The sequence below is a fragment of the Gallinula chloropus genome, assembly GCF_964237585.1.
Source record: "Gallinula chloropus genome assembly, chromosome: 30".
Lineage (NCBI taxonomy): Eukaryota > Metazoa > Chordata > Aves > Gruiformes > Rallidae > Gallinula > Gallinula chloropus.
The window spans coordinates 1,754,969-1,763,730 of record NC_140115.1 but is presented as its reverse complement, the minus strand read 5'-3'; the positions used below and the strand labels follow the sequence as shown (position 1 = coordinate 1,763,730).

Sequence of the window (8,762 nt, the reverse complement as noted above, 5' to 3'; positions counted from 1 at the left end):
CTGATAACTTTGCAGCAGGCAGTGCAAACTCATTGGTCATTAGGACTTGTCGGGGTATTTCAGGAACCCTGCACACACAGAGGTTCCCTGGGGCAGTGCCCTGATGCCAGGAGGGGTCTGCAGAGCAAAGCTGAGCGTAGGGCAGGTTGGATGAGGTCTGTGAGCACAGAGCAGGAGGTGACATGGGCAAAGAGCAGCAGCTTCAGGGACAGTTCCAGGCAGCAGAGACGTTGGCAGGGAGCGAGAAGGGGCTGCTCCCAGAAATGCCCTGGCAGTGGGGATTTGGTACCTCCCTGACATCCCCCACAGTGCAGACACTTTCCCACAGTGACCCCCTGGTTTCTGCCACCCAGCACAGACTCTGAGCCCAGAGTTCCAGGGTTTCAGGCTGAGCCTTCTCATTGGCAGCCCAACCCATGGCGAGGAGAAACCCCTGAGTGCCTGTTTCTCTGTCCCTGTCCTTCCAGCCTGGGCTGCAGCACTTCTTGCTGTTTCCACTCCTGTCCTTGCTGCCTTTCTCCCCCCGTGGCAGTGTCGCTCATCGTCTGTGTGTGGGCAGCTGCAATGAGCCCTGTGAGTGGGGAGTGGGGAGCTGAGATGCTCCTTGGGTAGGATGAGACTGCAGGAGGATTTTGGAGCTCTGCCCTGCGAGACTGGATTCCTCAGCTCTCTGTGGGGTCCAGTTTCTTCTACAGGGAACAGCAGGGTGTGATCACAGAGCCCCCCCACAGGGCAACTGAGAGCAGGGCTGATGGACAGAGCAGCTCTCCCCACTCTGCCCTCAGGGGAAGGTTTCACTGGCACTGCAGCAGCAATGTCAGGGAGTTCTGACAGGAGAAACACTCCCCAGCTACTGTTAGGAGAAAACCCAAGCTCCAAAGCTCTGCTCTGCCCTTGGGTGAAACTGGAGTGACAGTGCTGAAAATTTCATTCCTATCCTTAGGGGATTTAGTCAGAGATAACAACATCCTTCTGTATCCTTACTGCTGCAAGGCAGGACTGAGTTCTCCAGAGCCCACAGCCATCCTCCTCCCAGCAGTGGCATCCTCAAGCAAGCACAGAGCAGACCTCCCAAAAGGGACCTGAGAAAAATGTTCCTGAATACAGAGAGTGAATCTGAGTGTATTCCCTAAGAATTGGAAGACCTTTTCTTTAAGGAAGTTCCTTAACTTCTCACTGCCTTTTCCTCCTTGGACTGGTGTCTATGCTCACAGAAAGCAGATGTCCAACAGCAGCTCCATCAGCCAGTTCCTCCTCCTGCCCTTTGCAGACACTCGGGAGCTGCAGCTCTTGCACTTTGGCCTCTTCCTGGGCATCTACCTGGCTGCTCTCCTGGGCAATGGCCTCATCATCATCACCATAGCCTGTGACCACCACCTCCACACCCCCATGTACTTCTTCCTCCTCAACCTCTCTATTGTTGACCTTGTCTACATCTCCACCACAGTTCCCAAATCCATGGCCAATTCCTTGTGGGACACCAGGGCCATTTCCTACACAGGATGTGTCTCTCAAATCTTTTTCTTTTTCTTTTTGATCTTCACAGACTACTATATTCTCACTGTCATGGCCTATGACCGCTACGTTGCCATCTGCCACCCCCTGCACTATGGGACCCTCCTGGGCAGCAGAGCTTGTGTCCACATGGCAGCAGCTGCCTGGGCCAGTGGGTTTATCCATGCTGTGCTGCACACAGCCAACATATTTTCACTGCCCCTCTGCAAGGGCAATGTCATTGACCAGTTCTTCTGTGAAATCCCCCAGATCCTCAAGCTCTCCTGCTCAGATGCCTACCTCAGGGAGATTGGACTCATTGTGGTCAGTGTCTGTTTACATTTTGTGTGTTTTGTGTTCATTGTGGTGTCCTATGTGCAGATCTTCAGGGCTGTGCTGAGGATCCCCTCGCAGCAGGGACGGCACAAAGCCTTTTCCACCTGCCTCCCTCACCTGGCCGTGGTCTCCCTGTTTGTCAGCACTGCCATGTTCAACTACCTGAAGCCTCCCTCCATCTCCTCGCTCTTTCTGGACCTGGTAGCGGCATTTCTTTACTCAGTGTTTCCACCAGTAGTGAACCCCCTCATCTACAGCATGAGGAACCAGGAGCTCAAGGATGCCTTGTGTCAACTCAAGAGTGGATGTTTCTAAGTAGCAATGAACTGCTCATCTTCAGCATATTACTGACATTACTGGCCATGGAACTCACATTATTAGTAGGGTTTTGGTTGTTGTTTTGTCTTCTCAGTAGCCTGGATACATGTATGTACTTCACTTTGCTCAGCAGGCTTCCACCTCCTCTTGCTCTTTGGTCATTCAGATGCTGCTCAGCTCTCCAGTGTGTGCTTTGAGGTTCGGAGCATTTGAAAATGTCCCATCTTTCAGATGTCTAATTAATGGTTCTCACAGAAGTTGTGTGTTGTTAAGTGACCTTTCTATGTATCTGAACAAAAGTTGGTTTGGAGAGAATATCCTCTGAACGGTGACCCCCTTCATACGCTGCATGATGACCATGAGCCAGCAATGTGCCCTCATGACTCAGAAGGCCAATGGCATCCTGGGGTGTATTTGAAGGGGTGTGTTCAGTAGGTCAAGAGAAGCCTTTCTCCTCCTTTCCCAGGTGAGACCGCGCCTGGAATGTTGTGTCCAGTTCTGGGCTTCTCAGTTCAAGAAGGACAGAGAACTCCTTGAAAGAGTCCAGCACTGGCCATACTGTGGCTCTGTGATTCTGTGATTCTTACACAATGGAGTGATCCTAAAAGCTCCTGTTAGCATTTTCAGGCTCAACCAGTGTCCACCTCAGGAAGTGCTAAATGTGCAGGTAGGGCTGCAAAGCAAAAGGTTTGAGTGCTGAAAGATGTTCCTGGCCTGAAACCTATCTAGGTAGCCCACTAGCAGCCCAAGTAACCTTAGGGATCAGGGCTTTCCTTTCCAAGGGAACAGTCCTAACAGTGCCTGTGGTCATTTATGGGCTTTCCCAGCATCCAACTTTGAACATGATAAATGTAAAGCTGCAGCCTCAAACATAATGTGTGAGGGGATAAAAATCTTCTTGGCCAGAAAACTCCCCACGTATTCCAGTAGCAACCCAGTAACTGTGGGACACAGGGCTTTCATAGACAATACAATGGTATGAAATTTGCCTGATGTCTTTTTCCAGCAATGCCAGCATCCACCTTAGAAAAAGTTAAAAGTCCACCTATAACTCTCAAAGAAAAAGTTTGAGGTGTGAAAGATGTTTCTGACCTTCAACCTGCCTGGGTATCCCACTAGAAGCCCCAGTAACCTCAGGGCTCAAGGATTTCCTTAGACATGAAACTGTCTTAAAACTACCTGATGTCATTTTGGGGCTCTACCAGCATACACCTTCAAACTGCTAAATGAACAGCAAGAGATCCCTAACAAAAGTGTGAGGGATGAAAGATGTTTCCAGAATGAATCCTGCCTAGGTATACCACTGGCAGCCCCAGTACCTTAGGGCTCAGAGTGTTCAGAGACAAAAGGAGGGTCCTAACATTGCCTGATGTCATTTCTGGCTATACCAGTGTCCACCTCTGAACCTGCTAAACGCACAGCAATACATCCCAAACTAAAGGTGTGAGGGATGAAAGATGTTCATGGTCTTACATATCCCCAGGTATCCCACTAGCAGCCCCAGGAACATGGGGGTCAGGGCTTTTGTAGCCATGGGAGTGGATGTAACTCTGCCCAACATAATTTTCCAGCTTTAACAGTGTCCACCTTCAATACTGCTCAATGTCCAGCACCAGCTCCATGGCAAAAGGTGCGAGGGGGGAAAAAGGTTTTGGCCTGAGACCTCCTCAGGTATCCCACTAACAGCCCCATTAACCTTGGGGCTCAGGGCATTCCTAGCCATGGGAACAGTCCTGACAATGTCGTTTTCGGTCTCTACCATCATCCACTCTCGAACATGCTGAACAACCAGCAATAGAGTCCCAGGTTCTATAGCACCTATTGCTGTCCTTTTGTAAGTTAGTGAGCCATCTGCAAGCACATGTGAACCATTAGTGAAATGGAGCTTCCCTTCAAAGAGACTTTGAGAAACTCTGGGATTTGATGAACAAGAACATCAAGAAGATTTCCAACCAGAACAGATCTCCTCCTCCTGACCATATTTTCTCTGGACTGGAATTAATTCTCATGTTGGCAGCCCCCATAGTTCTGTGCTTTGGATTTGTAATCAAAAAATTCTAAATAAAGGTGTTTGTTCCTTGCTGAGCAGGGCTGGCACAGCATCAAGGGCTTTTTCTAATTCTGCTCCAGAAATGAGTCAACTGGGAGTGCACAAGTGCCTGGAAGGGGACAGAACAGGCCCAGCTGACCATAACTGACCAAGGGGATTATCCATACTGTATGGAGTAAACCCACTGTTGTGGTGCACAAAGGTGGCCTGGTTTTGGGAGGAAGCAGTTGATTTTCTTTCTAGCAGCCCGCGTGAAGCCACGTGTGGGTGTCAGGATGAGAGCAGTGCTGATAACAGGGAGGCTTTAGTTGTGTCCAAACAATCAAAGGCTTTTCTGTTGTTCATACTCCACTACTAATGAGACGGCAGGGGGCACCCAGGGAGCTGGGAGGGGACACAGCCAGGACAGGTGACCCAAACTGCCCAAGAAGTGTATTCTATTCAAATTACCCCATGATCAGCATAAAGGGAGTCTGGTGGGGGCAGGAGAACTCAGCTCCAGGACACACGTGTTTTCGGGATGGCTGTGAGCTGTGTGGCCAGAGCTGTGGGGTTCGGTCAGAAACTACATTGTGGATCACCAGTTGTGTGTATTTTGCTACAAAGTCCTATTGTTGTTGTTGTTTCTCTCTCTGCTGTCCCAGTAAACTGTCTGTATCCCAGCCCGTGAGGTTTAGAGTTTTTTGGTTTCCTTTTCCCTCCCCCACTCCCCCAATCTCCCCCTACACACACCCCCTCTTAGAGAGAGACTGGCCGCGTGGTGCTCGGCTCTTGTTGGGGTGAAACCATGACAAAAGGTGCCAGCACAACACCCACACATCAAGTCAGCTCAGACATGACAGGTGGAGAACCGGCTACCAGGAGAAGAACTTGGGCAATGCAGGGGATGCCATAGCAGTCAGAGGTGCTGAACAGGAATCTGGCCATGAGCACATTGGGCTGCACTGGGAGGACTGTGGCAATGCAGACAATGACACCTATTGTCCATTTGGACTCAGCACCATTAAAGCCCTCTCTGGAGCAGTCAGTCCCAGTGTGGGGTTCCCCGGTCTGGAGGAATGAGGAGGAACTGTCATGTGGTCAGAGAAAGTCTGCCAAGATATGGTTAGGGATCGTGTGTGGAGAGGCTGAGAGACAAAGGCTTCTTTATCCTGGGGAACGGTGGCTGAGAGAAGCCTTTTTGGTACGTGGAAAGAACATAAGGAAGGAAATCCATGTGAAACTGCGGCTTTGAAGATCAGAGTGGACATGAGGATAAAGAAATGTCCTTCTGAGGGTAGTGCTGTGGTGCAGGAAGTCACAGGGAGGAAGCGTGGATGAGCTGGTGGCTTTGTGTTTGTGGGAACAGCTGGTGAGGACGGAGAGACAGCAGTACAGGCAGGGACATGGTGGGGTGCAGACAATGTGGAGAAGGTCATTGGGTGCCTGCAGCCTGCGGGGGAACATGCACAGCCGTGGGGTAGTGTGGGATGGGCTGTGGTGCAGATGGACAAGAGTGCTGGCCAGGCTGAAAGGGCCTGATAGAAATGAGGTCTCTGCCCCCTTGGCTGTTGCTGCTGGCCCTGCCACAGAGGCTTCAGGGAAGACCCATTATCATCATGGCCATGGAGCATGGCTGACTCCTTGCACGCACCCCAGGCGATGCCATCATGTCTGATACGCCTGTCCTTCCCCTTGTGTTGCATCCCCACATCCCAAGGAAGAGCCCTGAGACACAGGTGAGGGTCAGGATCTGCCTTCCCCAGATACTTACACCGTCTCATTCAGATGTTCTAGAAGGTGAGAAATGGGACAAGGGCCATTGATGCTCACGTAAACCAATAGTAATCTCCCCTTGCAGCCACCTGGGGGGCCCGTGGAAGAAACCCAGCAACGGGAACCAGCAGCGCTGAAATCAGCCAGTGACTCGGTCAAGGGTGAGATACACTCACATAGCTTGAATGTATTCGTAAAGAGCAAGGTCTGAGGATTAATTGGGTTATGGCCCTGATACAGGAACCAGAGGCAGAAAAGAGCAAGTTGTGCTAGGGGTGCAGGGGAAAGAATGGCTCTGAAGCTGGGCGTGTAAGGTGTTTCTAACACTGGGTTGCTGATCTCTCGTGAGGTGAATGATTAATAAATAGCCTGGTCTGAAGATAGCGGCATGTTGAGAATTGGTGGCATGTTTAGTCCAGGACCATGAATGTCTTGGCCTGGACCATGGATTTGTTGTGGGTGGGAATATCCGTATTCTTGGTTGGAGTTGTGTAAAAGTCGGGTTTCTGTGTCTTTAGTACAAAGAGTGTTTCCCTCTCCTTATTTCATTATAATCAGAATTACTTTAAAGTAGGATGTACATAGATAGTAGTTGGAGCTTATACATATGATGGGCTAGAACATGCATATATTGTCCTAATACATGAATTGTAATGTAATTAGGGCATGACTATTATGCACATGATTACACAGGACGATTCTGTGCTCATGGCAGGGGTAGGGGGGGCCTTAGGTCTGAAGAATTTGAGTTTAAAAAAAAAGGAAAAAAACAAGCTACAGTAAAATGAGTGCCTAGTTCCTCTAGTTGAAGCACACAGGGGTGTCTTTTTGAGCCACAGATCTTGGAGAAATGCTCAGTGAGAAGATATGATTTATTTGACGTGTTTTTAGGGCTGTGTTTTGTTTTGCAAGGGTTGGTGGTTACATCAAATCCTTCTCCATACTATGGGGTAGTTGGCTTAATATGAGCGTCTGTTGTAGGATGTGGGTGGTTGCTGAGTTTGGGGTTCCCTTTTGTGTCCCTAGTGTTGTTTATGGTTTATTTGGGTGGGATGTTGGTGGTTTTTTTGTATTCTGTGTCTTTGGTGGCTGATCCTTAACCTGAGGGGTTAAGGGAGGAGACTGAGGGTTATGGGGTATATAGTGGGATTTGTTTTGGTGCTTCCTCTTGGGTGGTTTGTTGGTGGTTCTGTGGAGTGTTGGAAGTTTGGGGTGGTTACCGTTGATAGTGTGGGTGTTCTTTCTGTTGGGTTAGACGTTAGTGGGGTGGCGATGTTGTGTTCATGGGGTGTGGGTATGTTTTGGATTGCTGGGTGGAGCTTGTTGTTGACTTTGTGGTGTTGGAGCTTGTGCTCCAGCTTGTTGGCTCCAGCTTGTTGGCTCGAGGGACAATTCAGGCAGTTTAGGGGGTTTCAGAGAATAGTTTTAATATAAATGCCAGCTTTGGGAGTTGGAGATAAAGGTTCAAGTCCTTTTTTTCTGAGCAGTCACTCTAAGAAGGGGTATAATCTTCAGGTTTTTGTTTCCAAGGCCAATGTTTTTAATAAACTGTTGGAGTATTTTTAGTGGTTTAGGATTTTGTTTTCTAATGCCCCAATGGTTGGGAAGAGGATTAGAAGGATGGTAAAGTAAGTGAGTGATGCTATTTGGCTAGTTGGGGTAAATGGGTGTTGTACTGGTTGGCTACTGATTCCTGTTAGGATCAATAGGCTGCCACTGGAGTTCAGAACAGGAGTTGAGAAAGTGGCTGGAGGGTCATTGCACGTTGTTCAGGTTTGTGGAGAAGCAGCGATGAGAATAGGGCTGGTACTGAGGCAGCTCAGGCTGATGCTCCTCCTGGTTTGATGGGGATTGAGTGTAGAATGGAGTGTGCAAACAGGAAGAATCATTGTGGCTTAATGATTCTCGTTCAGGTATTGGACAGACCGACCAGAGGCGATGTGCTGCTGGACCTGGTGCTCACCAACGTGGGGGACATCACTAAAGACGTTAAGGCTGGAGACAGCCTGGGCTGCAGCGACCATGCCCTGGGTGAGTTTGGATCTCAAGGAATGTGGGGTTGGCAAAGAGTGGGATCAGGACCCTGAACTTTAGGAGAGCAAACTTTAGTCTGTTTAAGGACTTGTTGGCCAAGATCTCCTGGGATGTGGTCCTTAGAGACCGAAATATTGAGGACAGCTGGCTACTCTTTAAGGATCCCTTTCTGACAGCTCAAGAGCTCTCTGTCCCTCTGAATAAGAAACTGGGCAGGAGGGGCAGGAGGCCAGCATGGCTGGGCAAGGACCTGCTGGTCAAACTGAGGGAAAAGAAAGGCAAATACAAGCTCTGGAAACAAGGGTGTGTTGCCTGGAAAGAATACAGGGATGCTGTTGGGGATTGCAGAGCTGCCATCAGGAAAGCCAAGGCAAGGGATGTTCAAAACAACAAGAAGGGATTTGACAGGTACATTGGCCAGAAAAGAGAGCATCCCCCCTTTGGGGGTAAAGCTAAAGGAAGGAAGGTTTAAATTAGATATTACAGGGAAGTTTTTTACAGAGAGAGTGGTGAGGGGCTGGAACAGGCTGCCCAGAGAGCTGATGGATGCCTCATTCCTGGTGGTGGTCAAAGCCAGGTTGGATGAGGCCCTGGGCAACCTTGTGTAGCTCCACGCCTGGAGGTTGGTGGCCCACCTGTAGTAGGGGGTTGGAACTCTATGATCCATGGGGTCCCTTCAAACCCAGACCAGTCTGTGAGTCTATGATTCTATGATCTTTCACTCCCTTCTAGGTCCCTGAGCTGTTTTCTCCCTTGGGCTCAATTCGTCTTCCAG

At 49.5% G+C, this 8,762-nt stretch overlaps 1 protein-coding gene across 1 annotated transcript in view; it reads left to right on the top strand.

The window, feature by feature from the left end:
• Positions 1-1,221: 1,221 nt before the first annotated feature.
• LOC311202461 (olfactory receptor 14A16-like) overlaps positions 1,222-8,762 on the top strand; it is a gene marked incomplete at both ends in the record, with an annotated part of 28,116 nt that continues 20,575 nt past the window's right edge. Inside the window, 2 exons of the mRNA XM_084277046.1 lie at positions 1,222-2,031; positions 7,867-7,984. Of these exons, the coding sequence (XP_084133172.1) occupies positions 1,222-2,031; positions 7,867-7,984 (928 nt within the window). The remainder of the gene's footprint in view (positions 2,032-7,866; positions 7,985-8,762) is intronic.